Source organism: Ammospiza caudacuta, chromosome 2 (assembly GCF_027887145.1).
Source record: "Ammospiza caudacuta isolate bAmmCau1 chromosome 2, bAmmCau1.pri, whole genome shotgun sequence".
Lineage (NCBI taxonomy): Eukaryota > Metazoa > Chordata > Aves > Passeriformes > Passerellidae > Ammospiza > Ammospiza caudacuta.
Genome location: NC_080594.1, coordinates 116500683 through 116525237, shown reverse-complemented (window position 1 = coordinate 116525237; position 24555 = coordinate 116500683). Strand labels below are relative to the sequence as shown.

General features: G+C 41.0%; 1 protein-coding gene across 2 annotated transcripts in view; it reads left to right on the top strand.

The window, feature by feature from the left end:
- Positions 1–24555, top strand: part of SLC37A1 (solute carrier family 37 member 1) — a 36593-nt gene that overhangs the window by 9138 nt on the left and 2900 nt on the right. For both annotated transcript variants that reach the window (XM_058824684.1, XM_058824685.1), the window contains 14 exons: positions 471–606; positions 2120–2196; positions 3929–4095; positions 5039–5076; positions 10227–10310; positions 14105–14215; positions 16169–16259; positions 17180–17242; positions 18059–18144; positions 18757–18805; positions 20038–20111; positions 20931–21009; positions 22411–22508; positions 24297–24349. In XM_058824684.1, coding sequence (XP_058680667.1) covers positions 471–606; positions 2120–2196; positions 3929–4095; positions 5039–5076; positions 10227–10310; positions 14105–14215; positions 16169–16259; positions 17180–17242; positions 18059–18144; positions 18757–18805; positions 20038–20111; positions 20931–21009; positions 22411–22508; positions 24297–24349 — 1206 coding nt within the window. The remainder of the gene's footprint in view (positions 1–470; positions 607–2119; positions 2197–3928; positions 4096–5038; positions 5077–10226; positions 10311–14104; positions 14216–16168; positions 16260–17179; positions 17243–18058; positions 18145–18756; positions 18806–20037; positions 20112–20930; positions 21010–22410; positions 22509–24296; positions 24350–24555) is intronic.

Here is a 24555-nt window from a genome sequence, read left to right as displayed (position 1 = left end):
AAAGAATGGGAGCAAACACCTCCTAAAATAATACCAAACCCATCCTCAAGTGTGCAGTCTTAGCTGCTGTGTGGAGATGATTCTTTTTATTGACTAAAGCCAGAACCTTCATGACTTGAATCGTTAGCAAGGGAGACAAGTTTCACTTTCAATGGCTGGAGACACATAATTGAGAAATGACTCTGTAAGTAAATGACTTTGAATGTGCTCCAGATGAGTATCTCCCTGAAAGATGCTTGTGCAGATGTCAGAACTTAGCAATTAATGAACTTTTGTTGGGGCTTTTTTTCCCCTGTCAAGTGATAAAAATTGCTCTTTTGCTGCTGTGAAGGCAAGCAGCAGTTACCAGTAGAGCTTCTCCTCAACCAGAATTTTAAACAACACAAAATATCCTTCATTTGTGAAGGCTTTTGGGGTGTGATCTCATTTTTAATGATGCCTTTTCTCTTTATTTCCTCCCCAATTCCAAGTGGCCTCATCGGAGAGCGGCTGCCCATCCGCTACTACCTGACAGGGGGGATGCTGGCCAGTGGACTCTTCACTGCAATGTTTGGATTGGGTTATTTCTATAATGTGCACAATCTCTGGTTTTACATCATGGCCCAGGTAGGCACAGTGTGAATTTAGGCACTGAGTTCCTCCCATGGTGCTGTTTAGGGTAATGCTGGGGTTTTTTCACTTGCACACAGTGATGGTTGGGTGGGAGGATGTAAATGCTGGAATAGCTTGTTGGTGACAGGCAGAAGTGATAGAGTGGGTACCCCCAGGCTTTATTTTTGAAAAATGGTGGGTTTTTTTTTAGTTGAAAGCAAATTAATGTGTTTCACTCTGTGTCAAATCAGCAATCAGATCTTTGCAAGCTTAAATGTGTGTGAGTTTTGAAACAAGCCTGTTTACTTCTGTCAGTCTGCCAAGACCTGACTGACACATCCTGGCTTTCTCTGCAGGAAAATTCCATTTACACTGCTAATGATGAGCAGCCTCCCACACTGGTGTGGCTGGGAACAGGCAGCTTATGTAACCAGGTTCACTGTGGGAGATTTTTCTGAGCTCTGATCAGGTGTCAGGAATTTTTACCATTGGCTAAAAGGGAATTTAGGTCAGGACCAGGCTAGGGTTGGCCCTGGGGCCATTTTGGACAGGTCTGCACCTTGCGCTGCTGCTTTCTGTGTGGTTGCAGTAACACTCTCACCTCTGGCACATCTGTATAGCAGTGAGCAAGGTGGCATGGGGAGATACTAACCTGGCACAGCACTTCTGTAACCTTGTCACCAATTAATCTGTGATTAATTAATAACCCCAGCTCTCTGTCATCAGGGGTTTTCCACAGGAAATGCCTCCTTTAGGGTTGAGCTGACTGTCTCTGCCCTGTGGGATGTGCTCAGTGAGCCCTGTAATTCCAGGGGGATCTCACACCACCAGCCCCAGTGGTTTTTGTTGGGTGGAGTGAGCTTGGTTTTTGTTGGGTAGACTGAGCTTGGTTTTTTGTTGCATGTTCAAATGCTCATTGTACATGTGAGGTTTTGTATTGTGATGTTTGTGTTATGGTGCAATTGTAGACAGGGAGCTTTTTAGGAGTTGTGATGAGTTAATGTTCTGTGCAATGTGGAGACTAAAATAATTCTTACTTCACCCTGAATATATTAAGTTAAATTCCTCCTCTCAGTTTATTTACAGATGTCTGCTAAGCATTTTAAAGTTATCCAGTCTCCCCTAAAGTTATCTTTTTTTCTGCTTTATTTGATTGCAAACATGCTTTGCCATATGCTCAAGTTGAGATAAGTGTTATGCTGATGCTTGAATGTGGGGAATTAACTTCTCTTTGCAGCTCTGAGCAGTGTGATTTTTGGTAAATATGTGACTGAATTACAGTATTCTGTGATTTAAATCATAAACTAATTATAGAGATGGAGGTAGAGGGAAGAATCTCTGCAAAACTTTGTAAGTTGTTTTTTCTTGGGTGGGGGGGAAGAAATGCTTTCAAAACCCCCCAGTAAATTTCTAAATTCAGTTTATTTGTGTAGATTTCCTTTTCCCAATACAGAACTCAGCAGGAATTGTGTAGGAACCTGGTTTATGATAGGAAATGCTTATTTATTATTTTTTTATATACTTTCAGATAGCCAATGGGTTGGTGCAAACCACTGGCTGGCCAAGTGTCGTTACATGTATTGGCAACTGGTTTGGAAAAGGAAGGTAAATGATACAAAATCCACAGCTTTGGAAGCACAGATCAATACATTCTGCCTGTGATATTATAATATCTATTTAAATATCTTTCTTAGGCTTCTGTGGGGTTTTTTTGTTGTTGGTTTTTTTTTTTTAATTAATGAAACAAAGCAGTTAAATTTTGAGAGGAGCTTCCTTTGTTATGCTGCTTAATTTATATATGGGTTTGAAACTGTCTCCCTCATGTCAAAACAGTGTTCTGTGGTAGCTCTTCTTCAGATTAATTATTTCAGAATTGTATTAGAATAATTCTTGTAAATATAAACAGTCTAAAACTGCTCTTAGTAAAGGCTGTTATTATGCCATTTTAATGTGAAACTTCCTGTGTTTTCCTCTGTGTTGCAAAACAATTATCAAGGCATAACTGTAAAAAATACCTTTGTGTAATGTCTTTTTTTCTAACACACATAAACTTGAAAATTTAATTTAGAAGACAAAATACATATGGCAGCTGATTTAACCTTTCTTTTAATCACCTTCTTTAAATCATCAGCTTGGTTTGTTGTTTTTTTAATATTAATTCTGCACAGTGATCACTCATGATATTTATTTTGTCACACCATACAGTAGTTTTCCATAAATTTTGCAAGAGCTGCATGCCAAACCCACTGGCCTTGATAATGGTTGATGCATGTAGCATATAACAATGCTATTGTGGTACCATCCTTTGTATATGTAGAGCATTGTTGTTAATCAGTTCCAGAGAAGGATGTACTGAAATTCAGTATTTGATTTTAATATAAACCACAGGATAGTTAAAAAGATGTAGCCTCAAACTAATTTTCCATTAGGAAATGCAGAGAATGGAACTGTCATATAATATTGAACAAGACTGGGAGTCTGTGCAAAATAAATACATTTATTCAAGCTTTACTTTATGCACAAGCAGCATCCTTTACTTTTAGGATGCCACACAGTGGGCTGGTGAGTTGGGCTCTGGTTTAAATGTCAGTGACCTGGTCCTTGTTTTCATTCTGCTCTAATTCCATGAAGCATGAGCTGAACTCTTAAATTTTGTCTTCAGCCATGGAAAAGATTCTGTTTAGGTTAGGCTGCTCCAGGTAAAATCCTGCTGAGGGCAAGGCAGTTTTCCCATAACTTAAGAGGGAAAAAAATCCCTGTTTTCATGACTTCAGTGGGATTTTTGTGCTGACAGGAATCTGATGTGTGCTTATCCAAGCTGGTACAGGTGTCACCTTCTGCCAGAGCCCAGCAAGTCCAGAATGGCATCAGAAAACACTGAATTTGCTCCCCATATCCTCTACAGTTTGTTTTCTTCTCCATGACAAGTCTGCCACATCCTGCAAGCATCAGATTATCAGTGCAATGTGTTTGCAGGAGGATTTTTATTCCCAAAAGCATCAGAATTGGTGTCCACATGCTACACAACATCAATGTTTGTTTTAATTAGAGAAGCTGTCTAGAAATATTCAAGCCCTAGTGTGGTGTTTTTAAATGCCGGGAAGTGCAGGATAAATTCTGTCATGCACAGAATATTTACAATAGTTCTATTCATATTTAGGTGCCTTGAAATTGCCTGGTGGAGATTGTAGCATGAATAAATGATCAGTTAAAGAACCATGAGATATATTGTGACACAACAGCTGCACAGCCATTTTGATACACTTTTCTCAAGAGATTAATGCTTATAATTAATATTTGTGTGGGTTTTTTGTTTTTTTTTTTTTTTTTAATGCAGGAGAGGTTTGATCATGGGAGTCTGGAATTCCCACACCTCAGTGGGGAATATCTTGGGATCCTTGATTGCTGCTTACTGGGTGTCCTCGTGCTGGGGTCTCTCTTTTGTGGTGCCTGGGCTCATCGTGGCTCTCATGGGGGTTCTTTGTTTCCTGTTCCTCATTGAACGTGAGTGCTCACTGGGACACAGCCATGGAGGGCTCAGCTTAGAGAGCTCCTTCTAAGCTTACAGAGCTCCTCCCTAGGACACTTGGTGGGGGAAGAAAGCACTTGGTGTGCCTTCAGAGAGCTTATCCAGCAGAATCACTGAGGGTGGAAAAGCTCTCCAAGGTCATCCAACTTTGATGCCCACCCTGACCCCAGCCCAGGGCACCTCCAGGGATGGGGACTCCAAACCTGCCAGGGCAGCCCCTGTCAGTATTTAACAACCCTTTCAGTGCAGAAATTGCTGCTGCTGTCCACCCTGAGCCTGCCCTGAGGCCGTTCCCTCTCCTCCTGTCCCTGTTCCCTGGGAGCAGAGCCCGACCCCCCTGGCTGTCCCCTGCTGGCAGGGAATTACAGACAGCAATAAATACAGCAATAAAACACCCTCTGAGCCCCCTTTTCTCAGGTGAGCCCCCTCAGCTGTTCCTCATCTGGTTTGTGCCCCAGACGCCTCCCCAACTCCCCTGACAGAGCCAGTGACACTTCAGAGTTCAGCCCCCTGTCCTGTCACCCTGTGTTGGTAAATGCCTTCAGTGTCCCTTGGCTGAAGGTCCCACCTGGCTGCAGTGAATGTTCTGTGCTGCCATTCAGCCCCCACCATCATCATCCTCTGTGCCATCAATTACATGAGGTAGCATCTTTTGACACTTTAAATTAGAAATGAAAGAGTAATGCCCCATCCTGTCCCTATGCAGATGTGTGAATTTTTGTTTTACTGTAACTGTCCTGTCTCAGGAGATGAATTTTGGCAGATCTAACAAGAATTCTGTAACTAGCTGGACTGCCAGAGTAGCACTTCTTATCTCTACTGTCAGTTTATTGTCAGTAAGTTACACTATTTAAAAGTGTTTTAGGAGATTTCTTAGGCTTGTTTTCACAATTAGCTCTGTGTGGTATTTTATTTCAGATCCTAAAGATGTCAGTTGCTCCTGCACACCATCCAGTGTAAGTAAATGCATTTTCTTTTTTGATTTTTGCCCCTTAATAGACACATTTAATAAGGTGGTTCTGTGAATTAGATGGTGTGTGTGGCGCTTTGTGCCAGGCTGTTGTAACTGATGCTATGCTTGAGGCAATGATTGGTCTTCTGTGCTTCACTGGGAAACCAGGAGCTTATTTTCTCTCAAAGTAAATGAATCAAGAGGTGAATTAATTTGTTTTGGAACAGCTGATCTTACAGTAAACCAAGTAAAAACTGTCCATCTCTTTTTTTTCTTCTTTTTCTTGAGTTTTCTTAATTTTCTTCAGTCTTCCTGAGCATCTTCATAGGGTGTTTTGTTTAAGTATTTAGTATTAAGGTAGGTAAATAAGTAATAAAATTTTTTATTAAGTATTTTAGAATGAAGTGTCAGAGGTAAAAAGATTTCCTTAGGAAATCCTGAGTTACTGTGTGAGACGATTCCTTTTCTGCCTCATGAACCCAAGAGGAGAAAGCCAATCCAAGTGGAATTGGAGAAAAGTAAAAAGCAAGGAAAGGCAACAAAGAGAGCATTAGGAAAACCAGATGTGTGTAACATCTCATGACAGAAATGTCATTCCTGGCTCAGTTTTGCTCAGGACTGTGCTCACAGGTTGATGATGTTTGATATTCCTTGAGTCTCTGCTCTGAGTTTGTCTCTACTGCAGCCAAAATCTGGAGCAGTTCTTGCTCCAGGCTTCCAGGAGCCCTTGGGCAGTCAGGTCTGCCACATTTCCAGGTATTTTTTGGAATAGTAGAGGGGATTGGCAGGGCAGGCCATGAGGTTTCCAATGTCTGAGGGCAATCAGGGCTGTGGGTGACAGTCCCAAGGGAATCCTACCTGGAAATTATCTGTACATGTGAATCATGTGAACCATGTATTTTCTTTGCCAGCCTCACAGGTAGATTGTACAGGATTGATTGCTCTTTTTTTACCCCCTAATGTTTTCAGATCAATGTAGTTCTACATTTTAAATGCTCTTGAATAGGAACTGAAGGCAACTTTTCTAGTCTGTGTTCTCTCTTCTTTTCTTAAATTTTTTTAATCTTCATATGAAGCACTTCTGATAAAGCTTCTAAATGCTTTTGGTGGTCTGTGGAACTCCTTATTTTATTCCTGTGAGACAAGGTGGGCTCACACTATGCTCTATATTTTTCCTTTTTTTCCTTTTTCATTTCTTAGAAGTAACTTCTGTCAAGTGTGAGAGTATTTGATGTGACTCTCTTTGCCTGCTGTTAAAGAGTCCCTTTTTCCTTAGCTTTTATATAGTTCAGAGCATTGTTTTTACAGAATATCCAGTTAAGCATTATGGAAATAAATATTTATTGGTTTCAAATACACTTCAACTTATTGGAAAAAAGAGGCTCCCAATATTACCAGTTGGATTGTGCCTGGGCCAGTCTGACCCTCGCTGCTGGGCCAAAGGCAGCAACTGCGGTGTATTACCCCAGAGATACCTTAGCTTGCTGGTGGTTGCAGCTGGGCACTGAACAAGTCCAGGCTTGTTGGAACCCCGTTACCTCAAGAGGAATAGCTTCAGGCGATGGTGAAGAGAAAAAGGAGAGGATTCTGCTGGAAGGTTTAATGTCCAGAGGTTTATTCCATGGTTACAGAGGTCTGAACGTGAGGACCTGCTCCAACAGAACCCCGACCACATGGTCTGATGACCTTTTTAAGCTCAGGGACAGGGGGAGGGGAGGTACAGGTGAGCCACCAACCAGCTGAGAGGGGCAGGGTCTCAGGGGAAGATGACACCCAGACAGGCCAATGACCCCTGGGCCTGAGTGGCATCCTTTGAACTTGACCAACCACACGATGCCTTGCTGGAATGTTAAGTCTGAGTGACAGGACTCACTCAGCATGGGGGTAAGGGGGAAGGGATAGACATATAGGGACACCTGGGAAAGTGACCTGGAAGGGCAAAATGGGACATTACAGCACACCACAACATCAACTGGAAAGCATAACTAAAGAGCTTTGCACAGTGTGTTGCTTATATGTCTCAGAGAGCTGGTGTGGAAAACTCTGACATGTAATATTTACTTATCATGATACTTTTAACAAATAATTTAGTATTTTAGGAGCAATTTCCCCCATTTGCAAAAAAGGAGGAGCATTTGACTCAGTCTTCACTGGTACAGCAGCAGGGTCACTGCCCCAGGCTCACTCTCACTGTGTGGGATGCATTTGACCTCCTGTTTCCCTGGAAACCTCACTCTGCAGAGCAAAAGGAATCACTTCTTCCTTCCCTATTCCCATTTCACATCTGGAAATCTGGGAGGAGTTATCGCAGGGCTTCCCCACCTACCTTGGACCTTTCTCAGATTGAGGTTTGCCTTGTCCTGGGGAGCTTTATGTCATTGGAGCTGCCCAAATGCTTCACTCCTGAGTGGTCTGCAAGGATTTTAAACCCTTGTGGAAGGGGCTCACAGCTTCTGTTCACCACAGACAGGTGGCCTTAGGAATTAAGGAAATTAATTAGGTAGGAGTACCCAGATGTAGATGTGGTGATCACAGCTTCTGACTGTAAAGAAAAGTGAATGCTAATTGAAGGGAGGTTGATGTAGTAAAATAGGGAAAAAAATATAATCTGTGTTGTACAAGGGCTGTAATTTAGCAGGTGTAAAATACTTGCTGTCCTTTTTTTTGTTGTTGTTGTTCAGTCATTCTGTTCAACCTGAACAACCTTCTGCAAATAGCTAGAAATCTTTTTTTTTTAGGTATTAAACACACACACTTGCTTTTCTCCTAAGGCTGTGGCAGGTAATTTTGGCCAGATGTCCTGGGTAGGTGCAGGCAGCTCTGCACTAAAAACTAAATCTCCTTGTGGAAGCATGAGGCCAGTTAAATTTAAGCAGCACTAAAATAAATGCTCAGCACGAGGGAAGGGTTTATATTAAGATTGAGAGATCACAGTCCTCTCTGTGTGATGCCAGTTTTGGATGAATTTGATCTAATGTTTATTTGCAGCGTGGTCCTGAGCCCAATATTTCCACAGAGTTTGTAGTGGTGAGTAATCAGATTTCATTGAGCTGTCCAAACCACAGATGGAGAGTCAGGCACAGAGCCCTGAGTGTGTGGTTCTTTCTCTTTATTCTCTGCTTTCCTGGGCTGGGCTTCATTTGCCTGAATTCATCTTGGCTCTGATTTACCCATCTGAAATTTGTTTCCAGATAAATACATGAGGACAATAAAGTGCTTCTAAATGCTGGCATTGGAGGCTTCATCTTGCATTTCTGGAGGGCTGTGTACCTATGACAAATGCAAGTCAGTGGGTGTTATTCAGAATTGCTGCACTTCCTTTATGAAGGTTAAAGAGGAGATTTAACTTTTTTTTCCTCCCTTTGGGAAATGTGATTTAGATCTGGTTTTATTACTTCTCATCTTTTCTCCCTGTGCCTTTTTTCCCCCCACAGTTACATCATGTTCATACAAACTTGTCTTTGTACTCTAAGAACTTCCTTTTTCTCCACTTTGCATTCCCAGACAACTTCCCTCCCTTAAACTCCTGTTGCAAAGTGCTTGTGCATTTGAAAATTACCAGGCTGCAATTTTTATCTCCTGGAAAGGAGGAAGAAGCCCAAGTATTAAATATGCAGCCTCTCAGTGTAGTCCTTTTCCCCAGACATTTTCTGCTTACTGTAGTAAATCTTATTTTTTGACAGTCAAATGAAAAAGTCATTCATTTTTCCTCTGCTGAGCTGCTGATTAAAAATGTAGATGACTTATGTCTAGGTGATGGATTTTCTTCCCTGTGTGTTCTTGTAAATCACATTTTTGACAAGAGCCAGATTTTTTGTAAGATAAAACTTAAAAATCTGTTTTATCAGACCCTGGGGGCTCGAGTATTGTTGATTTATTTTGAGGAATGCATGTCCAAAAGTGCTTGTGCCTCAGCTCTGAGCTGAGCTGCAGAATTACCACAGCTTATCCTCAAAAGTATTTTTTCTTCTTAGAAGGATTTGATTGATGAAGGGCAATTTTTGTATAAAACACTGAAATACAAACTTGATTTTTTTGGCAGGGGGGAAGAATTACCAGGAGATGGAGAGTTCTAAATATACTCAATAATTCACAAAAATCAGTGATTGATTTTGAGCTGGATTGTTCAGTGAGGATTTGCATTCCTTTTTTATTTGTGAGCTTGAGGAGGGGGTTATTTGGGACAGAGTTTGTAGGGCTTTTTATTGTCCTTTCTTGATTTTTTTTTTCCAATGTGGCATCCAGAGTGTGATTATACACTTGAGCATCTCATCCCTGAGGAATTCACAGTGCTTCTTTTGGACTTAGCAATAGATTGTCCATACCTGACTGCAGACCTATTTTAGAGCTGTATATTTAATTCAGCAGACAAATCTGAATGTCCCTGGTAAATCTTTTTAGACTAAAGATCTCAGAATGATGTTTTCCAGTGAATGCAGTGAATTCCAGTGGTGTTTCCCAGTGAATTTTGGTGTGAACTGACACAGGAATGCACTTGTTAATAAGTGAGGATAAAAAGCAAGTCCATCTGGTGCCTAAAATGTAGATTTTTTGTCTCATTTTTTCTTCTGGAACTTGCTGGAGGTGCTCAGACTCCTCCTCAATACTCCTGTCCACCAGAACACAAGAATTTATGGGCTAAAAGAATTCAGTCTGACAGAATATAAGCTAAAGGGATGAACTTTTCTCTTAAAGGGATTAGGAAAGTGAAAAATAAAGGTTTTTATGAAACAAATCAACTTCTGTAGTTGCTGCTGGAATCATCTGCTTAAAGCAAAAACTGAGTTTGCAATGTCAATAAGTTCAGTAGAGGAAAAAGCAGCTAAAGATGTTGAGAGGGGCATGACTGTGCTCTGAATTTAACTCCTTCTGTATAAAACCAGTGTGAAATAAGAAATAAGCCTTCAGATCAGTTTGTGAGTGCATTTTATGTCCCTTGCCATAGGTCTGTGTAAGCACTTGAAAATCTCAAAACACACAGTCACCAAATTAAAGATGCTCCAGTTGGGGTTATGTTTCTGTTACAATGCACAAAAACTTGGTCCAGAGAGATGATTTACAATAATGTAATCCTAAAAAAAAAGGAAAAGGAAAAAAAAGCAGAAAAAATGAAAAAAAAAATTTGTTTGTTTTGTTTTTCTTTTCTTTTTTCAGAGTTCTAAAACCTTCCTGAATGGTGCCTCTCGGTGCAGGATCCAGATGCCAACGTTAAATGCTAAGGAAAATGGCAAACCTCAGGTAAAATAGAAAATATTGCTGTAAAATAGCATAGAAGACCTCTTAAAGCTCACATGAAGCATTTACTGTTTGTAAAGATTATTCCTCTTTTTATGATGCTGAAATCTGCCTCCATTTTCACACACAAATGTAACTTCAGAGGAGGGAGCTAAGCATTAGCTGCCATAAATAATGCAAACTGAGCTGTGTGAGATGGCACTGCTTGCTCAGTTGGTCTTTTTTATTTTGTGATCTTGACACAATTCCATCAAAAATAATGCACTGCAAAATGCTTTAAAGGCAGCCCACTTGAAATATTTAAATTATGTATATTTGTCCCGTCCTTGCAGTCTCACTTCTCTCTCTTTTCCTTTCAAAAGCTGTCTGTACTTAACAAGATTATATGTGGAAATGGAGAGTTCTAAATATACACAATTATTCTCAAAAATCTTGCTTAAAACTCATAACCATAAGGGCTGCTATTTCTCACTAGAAAATGAATTCTGGACTTGCCCATTTTGTGGGCAAAATAGCATTTTATCTTGTGATGGACATGAACTGAAAATTTCCATTTGAAATTTTGTGTCTGTATTCAGCACACTTGGCACATTGTATCCTGAGAGGATAACTTTTTTTAAACTTCTTTCACACTTTTCCAGGAAAATAGAAACTTCCTGTTCTCTTTATCCTTTGCCCATAGAATAATAATGAGCATTCACAGGGTGGAATAATCAGTGTTGGGAAAAAAGTTTTGAAATTTTTGCTGAGGAAACACTTCAATATAGCTTAAACCCCCTCTGTACTGAGTTTATTATTTTAATTTTGAGCTGCCCAACAACAGTTTCCAGCCCAGAAACCATTTGTGTTATTTCACAACCAGCTGGAAGGTAAGGGGAGATGTAAGAATATCAGCAGGTGTATTTAGACAGGATGGAATTTACAGAAGAAATTCTTTTAAATGTATGGAAGAAAGGGTGGTGAGGCACTGGAACAAGAGAATCTGTGGCTGTCCCATCCCTGGAAGTGTCCAAAGCCAGGCTGGATGGGGCTTGGAGCAACCTGGGATTGTGGAAAGGGGTTGGAATTGGATGATTTTCAATTTCTTTCCAACCCCATCCAATCTGTGATTCTAAATCATGATGACAGAGCTAAAAAACCACAGAAATCAGCAAATCAGCAGACAGAGATTTCCTTTTTAACTCTGCTACCCTGTGAAGGGTCTGCCTAGCCAAGGGTGAGGAAAATACACCCCTGTCCTACTGACTGGTGTCCCTTGGGAGCAGGACAGGGGGACAACACAGACAATGAACTGGGGCAACAATCCTGGGAATATCCCCCCCTTCTCTCTCCTCCCTGCCAGCTGGGGTATGTTTGTAATACAGAGTCTCAACAAGGTTTAAAAATAATAAAATCATTAAATCCCCTTCTTTGTTGCTCTTTGGGGCTTCCTGATTTTCTGCCAGTGACAGAAGAGCAAGTTGTTCTGTCAGAGCCAAGCTGAACATCTTCCCCTTTTCACAGGGGTTATTTGGAGCTGATTTTCACAGGCAGCTTTTGAGCCTCTACAAACAGCAGATGTTTTGCATTTATGCCTTGGTCTCCAAGCACACTGGAATGGCAGCTTTTACTGGGGTTTCATTGACCTCTGCAATTACTGTAAAAAGGAAGCAAACACTCAGGATCTGCAGTGGCTGAAAGCAGAATGTGGTTTTGGCTGCGTGACCTGAATAACTCTGTGCCTTCATTGCTGCTTGTGTCAGCTTGGCCCCTTAAAAATGACACAAAATTGGGGGATAATGAATCCTTCCCCAGGGATCAAGAGTGTGCCATATGCCTAATCATGCTCTAGACAAGCTGGCAAGGCTGCACAAGTTGTCTCTGCCAAGCACAAACTGCTGGGTTTATTTATCCTTTAGCTCTGTGCAGCATAAAAACCCCCAAATCACTGACAAAAGTTTCCAGCATGAGTTTAAATAAGTTATTTGGACTTTGGTCACCTCTGCTGCAATATTTACTCATTCTTCTAAAGCAGATTGAGAGCTGCTTGTCTGAGAAATGAGCAGCATTGCCTCAGACAGTCCTGGCTGGGTTTGCTCTGCCGATTGTGCAGGAGATGCTCAGACACCATCTAAAATCCACTGGGGAGCTTCACTGCTTAAACCCTTTTTTTCCCCTTCTTTTTCTCTTCTGTCTCTCATATTTTAAAAAAAATTATTAGCTTATGGTTTAAATTGGTGCTGTTAAAGTAGTCCTAGTTTTGAAGTTGGTCCAGTAATTCAGAAGAGAAATATTTTTGTGATGATGGAGTGACTTCTGGGCCATGACACAGGTCTGCAGGGCCATATCAAAGGTCTCTAGATGTTTTTTCTGTCTTCTGGTTAATGCTTTATCACCTGAGCCCAGACACTGGACTCCTGTAAGTCCTGCATCCCATCTAACAATCAAATCTAAAATTTGGATGCTGCATGGCAGCTTCTAAAACTGTGCTGAGTGTCTGAGCTCAGGTGTCCAGATGGTTCCCTGGTACCCTCTCCTAAATGATGTTATTTTAAAACTGAATTTATTGAGAATCACTGAATGTAAAATAGCAGAAGTGAATTTTTCCAGCACTTATGGTTTTTTTTCTTCCCCCACCAGCTTAGCAAATATTAATCCAAGTTTTCATCTTTGCAATAAGCACTGGAAATGGAACAGCCTGCTGTTATATCCTTTCTAGCTTGCAGTCGAATATATATTTGAGGCTTAATTCTTCACTGAGGCTTTGTTCAGATGCTGAAGAATTAGGAGAAGGAAGACAGTGTGTGGAATACATAAATAGGAAAAGTGCTCAGCTTAGTAAAGGCTCTCAGCAAGCAGGTGAAAGGGAGGATAGCTGCATCCCATCCCTTTTCCAAGTTGGAAAAGAAGTACTGAGGTCTATTTATACCTGATTTTTGGGTTTTTTTCTGTGTACAGCTGTAAGATGTAAATTTTCAGTTCTATTCTGAAAATAGAATAGATTCTATTCACTTCAGTCTGGTAGAGGATTAAAAATAACATAAACTCTCCTGGCTACACTGGGATGGCTTGTTCTTGTGCAGTGGTAACTTGCTCCACAAGTATTCTTAGCAGCCAGTGGAATTCTTGGAATAAAATCCTTCCTAGTACTAGAAAAGAACTCAGAATTCACAACTTGGGCAATGCTGATGAACCCCAGGCTTTTATATTTTGAGGATTGCGATGCTCAAATGGAACAGATTTGGAAAAAAAAAAAAAAGTGATTGCTTAACATAAAGCACTCTCTGTCCATAATTCATGTGGAAAGATGGCCTGTACTTAGATCAGTCAGGTGATGTTACGGAGCCTGAAAAACTGGCTTAGTATTTGTACAGAAAGAAGATAATACATGATTTTATACAGAAATGTATCCTTGCAGAAATATCTTGTACGCAGTGTTGTAGGACTCAGTAGCTTGTCAGCTTTAATTAGACCACGTTTATTTGGTGGGGTGAGGGAAGGTTGGAAACTGTTTTATTCCATGGAATGTGTTCTTAATATGTTGGGGTTTTGCAGCTTGAAATTGTTCTTCAATAGAACAGAAACTTGGTTCTGTTATGGACTGTATGCACACAGATACCACCTGATACTCTGAATATAGTCTCTGCTCTCTCTGTACACTCTGGCTATCCACACCAAGACATTTTTAAAAGCTGTAACTTTCTGTGACAAATTAGGTACTTGTTTTTAAAAATTATTTTGGAGCTGTTTGATTTCTTGATACATACTTTGTTTTTTGTTCTCTTCTCTCTCTTACCTTTTGCTGGGGGATGTTGCAGGATGCAGAGATGCAGCATTTGCTCAGTGACAGTGAGAACAGCAGCGTGGCCACTGGGGAAGGAAGGCATGGGACATCAGCCATCAGCTTCCTTGGGGCCCTGAGGATACCTGTGAGTGCCTGTGCTGCTCCTCTTCACAGTGAAGTTTTGCCCATAATTCACATTTCCATGAAGTTCTGGGTGGGACACTGTGGTGGTGTTTGAGGGTCCCCAGGATGAGGGAAGAGATGAGAATCTTGACTACATGTTTCAGAAAGCTGATTTATTATTTTATGATATATATTTTATTAAAAGAAAATTATATACTAAAACTATACTAAAGAAAGGAGACATCAGAAAGCTAGAAAAGATTGAATAATAAAAACCTGTGACTGCTCACAGCCTCAACACAACTGGCTGTGATTGGTCATTAATTAAAAATTTCACATGCTGGGTAAACAATTCTCCAAATCACATTCCAAAGTAGCAAAACATGGATAAGCTGAAGCTTGCCAGCTTCTCAGGAGAAAAGATCTTGGCAAAGGAGTTTTTCAGAAAATGTGTCAGTGGCAGGACAGTAGTGGGTATTAACTTCATATCACAGTCTTGAAATGCAGGGGCTTTTGGCATTATTAATTTGGAGGAAAGGAGGCTGAGAGGGAACCTCACTGTCCCTGCAGCTTCCTCAGGGGGGGAGGTGGAGGGAGAGCTGCTCATCTCTCTCTGATAATGTTCAAGAGGCATTTGGATAATGACTTTATCAGTGTGCTTCAACTTGTGCCAGCCCTGAAGGGGTCCAGCAGTGGGACGGGGGGGTTGCTGTAGGGCCCTTCTGACTGAAATAGTTTATTCTGTCCTAAAGTCTGTTCTGAAAGTTGACTGAACCTAATGACATGCACTTGTTAAGGGTGGAATAGCAAACTGAGTCCATAAGCCCTTCTGTGTGTCAGAACTTCCTTCTGTGGCTCCCCTTTTTACATTCCTCAGCATTGTTTTTAAAAGCTTAAGTCTTAAAACCTCTTGTCTGAGAAGTTTCAGGCAGCCCAGTCATTTGGACTGCTGGTAAAGGAAAGGAAATTTCCTCAAAGTCAGAACCTGTCATTTTTGTTTTTCCTCTCAACCTGAAGCCTGAATGCAGAATTAGGATTATTTGCAGATTGATTTGGACCACATGCAGAGTAAAAAAAAATAATCCTGTACCCAACCATTGTATTCCTGCATCTTCTCATGTTCAGCCTGGTTCTCTACTGTTTTTCCTGTAGCAGAGTGGAATAGTGGGTGACAAATTGCTGCTGCTGCCACCTGGGATCTCTGAAACCCTGTGGGATTTGTCCTGCCTGTTGTTGGGAAGGGTCACAGCTGCATGTGGAGCGTGTGTGCTGTTCCTCAGGGTAACTGCAGCCCTCCATGCCAGGGATTTAGGAAATCTGCTTTCAAACAAGAAGTTATCAGATGGTGAAGGGAATGGAGATAGGGTAATCTGGCAGTTTAGCTGCAGCTCTGGGCAGTAAATGCACTTTTATGTGCTCAGCAGGACTGAGGATGGAGCAAGTTAAAGCTTTAACAGGTCATTGCTCAGTCTGTGATGTGCTCTTACCACATTCTGATCTGAACTGTGTCACACTGGTTTACTGGCTTTTTACAGAGCTGAACAATAAGGGAGGAATCTTGAACTCATCTGAAAGAAGGAGATAAAGAGCACAAAAATGTGCCAGTTTCTCTGGAACACACTCCATACCTGCTATAATGCTGTATAACAACTTTACTTAAGGGAAATAAGTGATGCAGGTGTTCCCAAACTGTATAAAATCCTTCCCCTTCATTTCTGTGTTCTCTGCTCAGGTTATTCAGTACCAGTTTAGTGTTCTGTCTTCAGGCAGTTCAGTACAATTGAAAGGAAGCATGTAAGTAAAATACCACAGTCTGCTCAGAGTGCAAGCTTTGTGCTCTCAGGGGAAAAATGCTTCTTGGGAATTCATGAGAGAAAAAGAAAAGCCTAAATGCTTCCTAGAAACCATTTTCATAATGGTCTGTGAAAGCAAATAGCTCTCAGATACTAACTCCCTGTTTTCATTGTGCTCTCAGGGGGTTGTGGAGTTCTCCCTTTGTCTCCTGTTTGCAAAGCTGGTGAGCTACACTTTCCTCTTCTGGCTTCCCCTCTACATCACAAATGTGGGTGAGTATTACAGGAAAGGGGTGCTGAATTATGGCTGCAGAGTCTCTGCAAATAGGAGCTTGGAATAAATAAGAAAATAAACATTACTGCTTCTGAAAGAGGCTTTCTCTGCTGCAGTAGCAGGGGAATTGTAAGTCACCAAGCAGGTTTATGAATTCAGTGCTGTGAGAGGGCATTTTCAAAACAAGCAGAAGTGTCTGTAATTCAGTAAGTCCAGGCATAAATGCTGTCTCTCTGGTTCTTGCAAACAAATCAAAAAGTTTTACTTTCTAACAATATTTAAGATTGAAGTGTCCTAATAAACTTACACAAAATCATGTAAATGAGTTGCTTTATCTGTTCAGTACTGCTGTTTTGATTTTTTTTTATATACTTTTAGAGTTCAAGATGGACCAACTTTTTGGCAAGGTCTGTTGTGATAGGAGAAGGAGTAATGATTTTAGACTAAAAAGGGGTAGATTTAGACTAGATATAAATAAGAAATCTTTTGCAGTGAGGGTGGTGAAATGCTACAACAGGCTGCCCATAGAACCTGTGGATCTGGAACATCCATCCCTGGAACATTCCAGCTCTGGCTGGGTGGAGCTCTGAGCTCTGCTCTCATTGAAGATGTCCCTGCTCATGGCAGAGGGGTTGGACTGGATGACTTTTGAACAATCCTTCCAACTCAGACCACTCTGTAATTCTGTGATTATAAAAGTGGTAAAATGTCTCTTCCAGTGAGAGTAATTGCATTCAGAAGTCTGTATTGCTGAGTACCTACTTTTGTTCTTATTTATTTTACACAATGTCACCTTACTGTGTATTATCTGAATGAAGAATTCTCCTGTAAGATGGCTTTGCCTTGGCATTACAAGACTGCTGAGATTTCCATGTTTCATAATCCAGAAATGAGACAAATGTTTTGCTTCTCTCACCAGAGCATCTTGATGCCAAAAGAGCTGGGGACCTTTCTACGCTGTTTGATGTGGGTGGGATCTTTGGTAAGTTTTAATTTTATTTCACTCCTGATCACACCAGTTCAGGAAAGGCTCTGGTGGTACACAGCTTACATATTTTATAGTTCATATTCATTATTTCTGCTGTAGAAGAGTAGCAGTAAAGCTCTACTGAGCTGGGAGTTGAAAAGTGAAAATCTAGTAAATCTAGTAAAATACCTCCACAGCCAGTGCTGCTGTCCAGTACAGATGAGAATAGACAAATTATGGAATCTTTTATCTCCATCAGCTCTGGCTTATGAGTCTTGGTCACCACCCATCAAAATAATTTGTTTTGTCAGTCTAACTTAAGATTTGTGGTTAATGGCCACAGGTGTTTTTGTTTTTTTCCTTGATGTATGTCATAAAATTGGGAGATCATATAGATGTATATAGATGTATGTCATAAAATTGGGAGATCGTAATAATAATGACTAGGCTATTCCTGTATCATTTTCAAGGTGACCAGTGAATAAATTTTCATGCCAATGCAGACAGTTTAGTTTGTTTCCCTGGCTGCAGAGAACCAAGTTTTCTTTTGAATGTGAAACCAGTGAGTGGATACCAGAACTCCAGCAGCAGGGCCATGTGGCACCTGGTAAAAGGCTTTTTGCCTTGGATATTTGAAATAAATAATGAGGAGAAACAAGTTCCAATTCTGTTGTCTTCAGGTCAAAAGTGGTTGGGTTCATGAGGATGTTGCTGTGTGAATTGTGTAACTATGCAGCAAAAACCACTGGGTTCTGCTTCATTAAATTAAACTGATGTCTTTTGTGCAAAACACACCCTGAAGGTTTTCCTCACACCTGTGTGTTCTTTCAGGTGGGATCTTGGCAGGTCTCATTTCAGACAGGCTGGAGAAGAGAGCATCAACCTGTGGAATGATGTTGCTGCTTGCAGCACCTACAGTAAGAGCCTGCCCCTGTCCCACAGCATTCCTGGACAGTTCTGCAGGCAGCATCTCCCAGCCTGGATCTAGAGTCCAGGCCAGATTAAAAACTGGCCTGAAAAGTTGAGCAAGTATAGATATTGGGGCTAAACAAGCTAACAAGCTTGTCTACTAAACAAGTCTAATGTATTTTTTTTGTTACAGAATATATGGAAAGTTTCACTCTTTTGAAGAATCTGATGTTTAGTTATTATCCAGAATTTTAGGCTAAAATTTCTGAGCTGTCATTGTTTGAAAACCAGCAGATTGACATGAGAAACATTTTTATTTGATGTTTTTAATGAGTTGTATTCTGTGCTGTGTTGAAGCTGCAGTTGGAGAGTTTAAAATTGAGTGGTCCCATAACACAGCCCTTCCTTTTGAAAGGACATAGAGGAATGGGATCCTACCACTTATCTCCCTTCTGTATCCAATCAGACAGTCATTCTTCTGTGGCCTGAAAGGGATTAGAAAATCCTGGAACTTTCATGTAATACCAGTTAAAATACCTTGTAGTTAACATGGGGCAAATGGGGAACCCAGGATTAGTCCATATGTTGGTATTTTGACTGCTTATTTATTCTCTTTCCAGCTCTACATGTTCTCTGCAGTCAGTAAAATGGGCCTTGAGGCTACTATAGGTGAGTATTTTTAAATTATTCTACTTACCTTTCCATGAACTTTGCATTTATGACCTTTGATGTTTTTTCCCTTGTTTTCTCTTTTATCTTTTCCTTAGAGGAGGAAATATGGAATCAAATTCCTAAATTTGGTCTTGTAGGCTTTTTACAGGTTGAAGTAGGAAGACAGAAAATGAGTAAGAGGTGGCAAGAGAACAGATCTAATTAATATCATTACTCTTCTGGAGCTTGTTGTGTCAGCACAGGCTTTTTTATATCCCCTGTGCCAGATGTCAGAGATGTTTAAATATTGCCTGTAGTACTTTTGACAGCAGCATTCACTTCATTTGAGTAGGCAGAATTCACCTGTGACTTTGTGTGTGTTACCTCAAACCAGAAATGGGAACAGGAGTGAGGCAGTGCTGTCTCACCTGCCTGAAGGGCTCCTTCACTTTCAGAGTCCTCTGCTGCTCTACAAGGACAGAAGGGACTTGTGGGTGTATCTTGTGAGCAACCCCTGCCCTCATGGCCAGTTTGGTCAAATACTCCCTTTTCTGTGACCTTCCAGGATCAGTAAGGACCCTGGGAAGTGCTTTTGTCTCAGCCCTATCTTCTGGTATATTTGAGAATTCACATTATGGAGTGAGCACTGAAAAGGGGAGGAATGGATGTTGGTTTTCTTCCTTTCCCAGTTCCGTATTGGGTCAGGGGAGCCAGGGAAGGATTAAACCACTTGGGAGCCATGGGGTGTGATGTCTCCTGTTGTTATGGTGAACAGTTTCTCACACAACTCTGTGACATTCACATTCTCAGAAAAATCCCTTTGCCCAGGATTTTTCTCCTGGGAGGCTGAGAAGCCTCAGAGAAAAAGGAAAACAATTATTATGTCATTTGCTTCTCTTCTGTTTTGCTCATGTGGAATGTGTTTGGAGATTGTTAACCCACAGGTGATTGTTTCATTGGTTTCTGGCGTGAGCTGTTTTCACTCATTGGCCAATTGGGGCCAAGCTGTGTTGGGACTCTGGAAAGAGTCACGAGTTTTCATTATTATCTTGTTAGCATTCATAAGTATCCTTTCTGTATTCTTTAGTATAGTTTAGTATAGTATTCTACAATATAATGTAGTATAAAATAATAAATTAGCCTTCTGAGAACATGGAGTCAGATTCATCGTTCCTGCTTTCATCAGGGCACCCCACAAATACAGCACAACTCACATTTTCTTTCTTTTTTTTTTTTTTTAATTGGAACAGTGATGCTGCTTATCAGTGGTGCCCTGGTGAATGGCCCTTATGCCCTGATCACCACTGCTGTCTCTGCTGACTTGGTGAGTTTGGCTTTCCCTGTGACATTTGGCCTCCAGAGAGCCCTTTGACTTCTGCAGGGTCCCCAGGGAAGGGGCTGCATTGGCCCAAAGCAAAGAAATATGGAGCTGGAAAAAGGCAGTGCTGAACTCAGCCACTGAGATTTGGTTTAGAATTTGTGTTTTAGTGTGAGTGCCATGCTTTTGAGAGACTTCTAAATTATTCTTGACCACTCACAAGACTGTGGGTGACAACCCAGATTGAGTCTGAAGGTTGCATGCAAAGTCAGGCCTCTGTGCAGGGGCCTTGGCCCCTTTTATATTTTGCATTTTTAAATGACTGGGGGAGCTGTAGCTGTGTGAGACATGAGCTGCTGATGTAATTCCCATCAGAAAGTTCTATCTGGCACAGACCTTAACACAAGTAAGGGTGTGTGAAAATAAAAAGTCCAGATACTTAAGCTGCCAGCACTTCCAGCAGGATCAGGTCAGCCAAGTCACAAATGCCTTGTGAAAACACCAACATTGCTCAGCAGGGAGACTTTGGAAGTTTGTTTTGTAGTATGTTGGTTCTTTAGGGCACCAAGAGAGAGGCAAAAGTCCTCTTATTGTCTTAAATGCAGAAGTGTTTTAAATGCAGGACAAGGAACAGGGCAGAAATCTCCACGCATCCTCTGGAGCCCTTGTCCTTGGCAAGACCGAGGTGACCCCAAGCAATGCTCACTCACTTCATCCTTGGCCTTGAGGCATGCCCCCAGCACAGAGCCCATGTGAGGGGTGGGAGATGGGTGCTGTTATCAGGGCTCAGCTCAGGGTGGGTCTCAGCCATCTCTGTTCCCCCAGGGTACCCACAAGAGCCTGAAGGGGAACGCGCGGGCCTTGTCCACGGTGACGGCCATCATCGACGGGACCGGATCTGTGGGTAAGCCAGGGCCCGCTGCCCCTGCTCTGACAGGTTACAACAAAGCATTTCCAAAAAACTGGGCTCTTCAGGTCATATTTGGCCAGGACTCCGTTTTGGAAATGGGGAATAGCACAAGCTTCACCTGAAACATCCAGTGGTCCCACAGCTGAGGGTGGGAGGAAGGGGGGTGGCACTGACATATTTTCTGAAAAATGCCTTGGCCAGGAATTTTCTCCTGAGAAGTTGAGAGGCCTCAGAAACAAAATGATTATCTGCTTGCTTGGAATGTGATTTGGAGGCTGCTTACCAGCAGGTGCATCTTTGATTGGTTCCATGTGAATTGTTTTTACTTGATGACCAACCGTGGTCCAGCTGTGTCGGACTCTCTGGTCAGTCTCAAGATGTTATTATCATTCCTTGCTAGCCTTCTGATGTCTCCTTTCTCTTTCTTTAGTGTAGTTTTAGTATATAATTTTCTTTTAATATAATATAATATCATAAAATAATAAATCAGCCTTCTGAAACATGGAGTCAAGATTCTTATCTCTTCCCTCATTCTGGGGACCCTCAAACACTGCCACAGAGGGGGATCACTGTGATGCCTTAAGTTTTAGCTTTCATATTTTCCAGATTCTGTACTGCATTAGTATAGAACTCTGAACTTCATATAAAGTGTTAGCAAGTTCTCTTTGCAGTTGCATTAGACAAAACAATCCATTTCCAGCCTGAGAACCAAGGACACCATTGCAGCTTTGGGCCCAAAAGTGCAAACAACAAAAAGGCCCAAAAAGTATAGCAATAGCAAACAGAGGAGAGCAGTCTGGGAGGATGGGACTGCATAACCTGAAGCTGTAATTGGACAATTAACCCCAACATAGAAATGGACCAAAACTTATAAAAGTGTGAAAACTCGTGACCATCTTGGGTGTAGCCTCAGCCAGGCTCTTGTACTGCCCAAGGTGCATCCTTTGAAGGCTTTTTAATAAATCCCTACTTTATTCCTTTGACTCTGTCCAGCCTCTGGTCTAGGTAACCTCTCAAAGCATCAACTGATGCTGGGCACAGACAGCAAAAGGAGATGGCTCTGGGCTGTCCTGGGGTCAGGGATATTTTATTTATGCCCTCCTTGTGGAAGGGAGAACAGAGTAAAATTCAGGGTAATACAGGGTGAGCATTTTGTTGAACCAAAGGTAGGTGTTTATTACACGTTTAAGTCTTCCAGCTTCCCATCTGTACCAGTAATGTTTTGCACTTACTGGGACTTTTTAATCCATCAGGTTTAATACTGAGTTAACTAAGTGGAAAAATGGATATTCTAATTCAGAATAACTACATTTCAGTACAGAGAATCTTACATTGCACAGTCCTGACAGTATGTAATATAAAATACCAAAATATAATGCCAATATTGTATTCTAGGTGCAGCTTTGGGGCCTCTCCTGGCTGGCCTTATTTCCCCTTCTGGTTGGAACAACGTGTTCTACATGCTCATGATGGCAGATGCATGTGCCTTGCTAGTAAGTCTAAAAATGTAGATGATGTGTATTTCCTCTGTGTTAAACTGTCCCAAAATGCAAATTGTCCTTTTGCCATTTCAGTATCCTGTGTTGTATTGGACTTCCAGTGGTATAGGAGATTTTCAGTCTGACAGCAAATTTGCTTGTTTTGAAATTCTCATCTAATTTTAATCAAAAGTGCAGATCAGTTCTGATGAACTTCAGTTCCTGAACAAATACCCAGCTGTTAATTGCTGGCTGAGCAGCTTAGAATAGGCATAATTGCAAGTAAACCTTCACATTTAGACCTAGAAATTGCCTCAGATTCCACTCACAGAAGAATCACTTCTGTTGTCTTTAAAGCCAATTTCTCAAAGCCATAAAAACCATTTCCTACATTGCTGTATCACCAAAATCACCCTGAAAATGAAGCTATTGAAAGTTAATACATCACATTTTCCAGATGGGCCCTGAGACAGCTGCGCTAAATTAGATGAAGAAGTGGCACTCCTGGCTTTTGACAGGAACCAGGAGCAGATGTTTGGGGAAAGAAGAGAAGAGCACACAGGTGCTGGCTTGGTCCAAAGCACTGAGCTCTGGGCCTCCTGCAGAGGAGATGAGAGTGTCAGACCATTCCCTTCCTGACGCTAGAAAATCAGGATCCTTTGAGTTACAGCTGAGGCTTTTTTCTTCTAAATTCAAATTAAACCCCCAATTTTGAAACTAATTTTTTCATGTTTAGGAGTATAAATTAAATAAATAAATCAGGTAATTTAATACCTGAAGTCTGTTGCCACTTGTAGTCAGCAGCTTGTTTCAATATGTGGTATTTCATGCTGCAGAATGAGGCTTGGGAGGTTGTCATATTTTTCCTAGATAAAGTTCACTTTTTTTTCTCTTACAATTATTGATTAAAATGGAAAAAAGTGCCACATTTCTTTGAGGAATCAATTAAAATGCCTTTGCAAAGCTCTGGTTTTGAGAGATTTGAATCTGCAGTTGCAGTAAATCCTTTTTTGCATAACTGTTCTGCTTTTCCTGGTTTTTGCAGTGCAGCACATGGATACCTGTGTTCAAATGTAATTTTTCTAAGGGTACCTGAAGGGGGCTTTATCCTCTTATGTGCCATTCAGTTCTGTCATTCTTGGCCACTTCTGTGCCTCTGAAAATGTTTAACTTCTTAAAACATTCATCCTTAAAACAGTGAGCAAACTGAATTTACAATAGTGAAATTCTGAGGATGACATAACCTGAAATACTGAAGAACCCTGAAAGCTCCAATTCTGTCTGTAATGTACATGAGAACCATCAAATTGTATTTGTAAAATCACTTCCCTGCTATTATCTGAATAATCCTTTTAAAGTGCATTGAAGTCCCTGATGCTGCACAGACAAGCAAACGTGACTGTCTGTACCCACCTTGACTAATTGTGGGATTAAAGCTTTTCACACACAGTTGTTTTTGCAAATAGCTAAAATTTCCTTCTGACACGTTTTCTTGAAGCGTCGGGGTCCCTCTGCTGGTTTCTTTACACATTTACTGGTAAAGTAACCAGAAAACCACTGTGGCTTTTATGAAGAAATTGATGTCTCAGATGCAAAAAGGAAATTATTTTCCTCTTGCCTGCTTATTGTGAAAGCTCCTTTGCCAAACATTATTGAGCATCTGTAAATCTTTATTATTTTTAAACCCAGTTCAGCATTTACAGAGTAATGTTTCAAATGAGAAACTCTCCAAATAACAATGAATAATTCTGCTTCTTGTTTATCTGGATGATACTAAAGGAGATTTTGTGATTGTTTTTGCAGCTCTTACTCCGTCTTATCCAGAAGGAACTTCAGTGTCATGCAGATCACACCCTGTAAGTGTTTTTATGGCTGCTGCTCTTTAATAACACCTTGAAAACACATTTCTAAGCCTTCCATATGTAGCCATAAATGATCATTAAGGGTGGAAAAGACCTCCAAGATCAATTCCAACCTTTGTCCCATAATACCTAAATGTAGACTGGATTGGACACATTAAGGTTTGTGTAGATCCATTTCTGTCTGGTTTAATTCTGCTTCA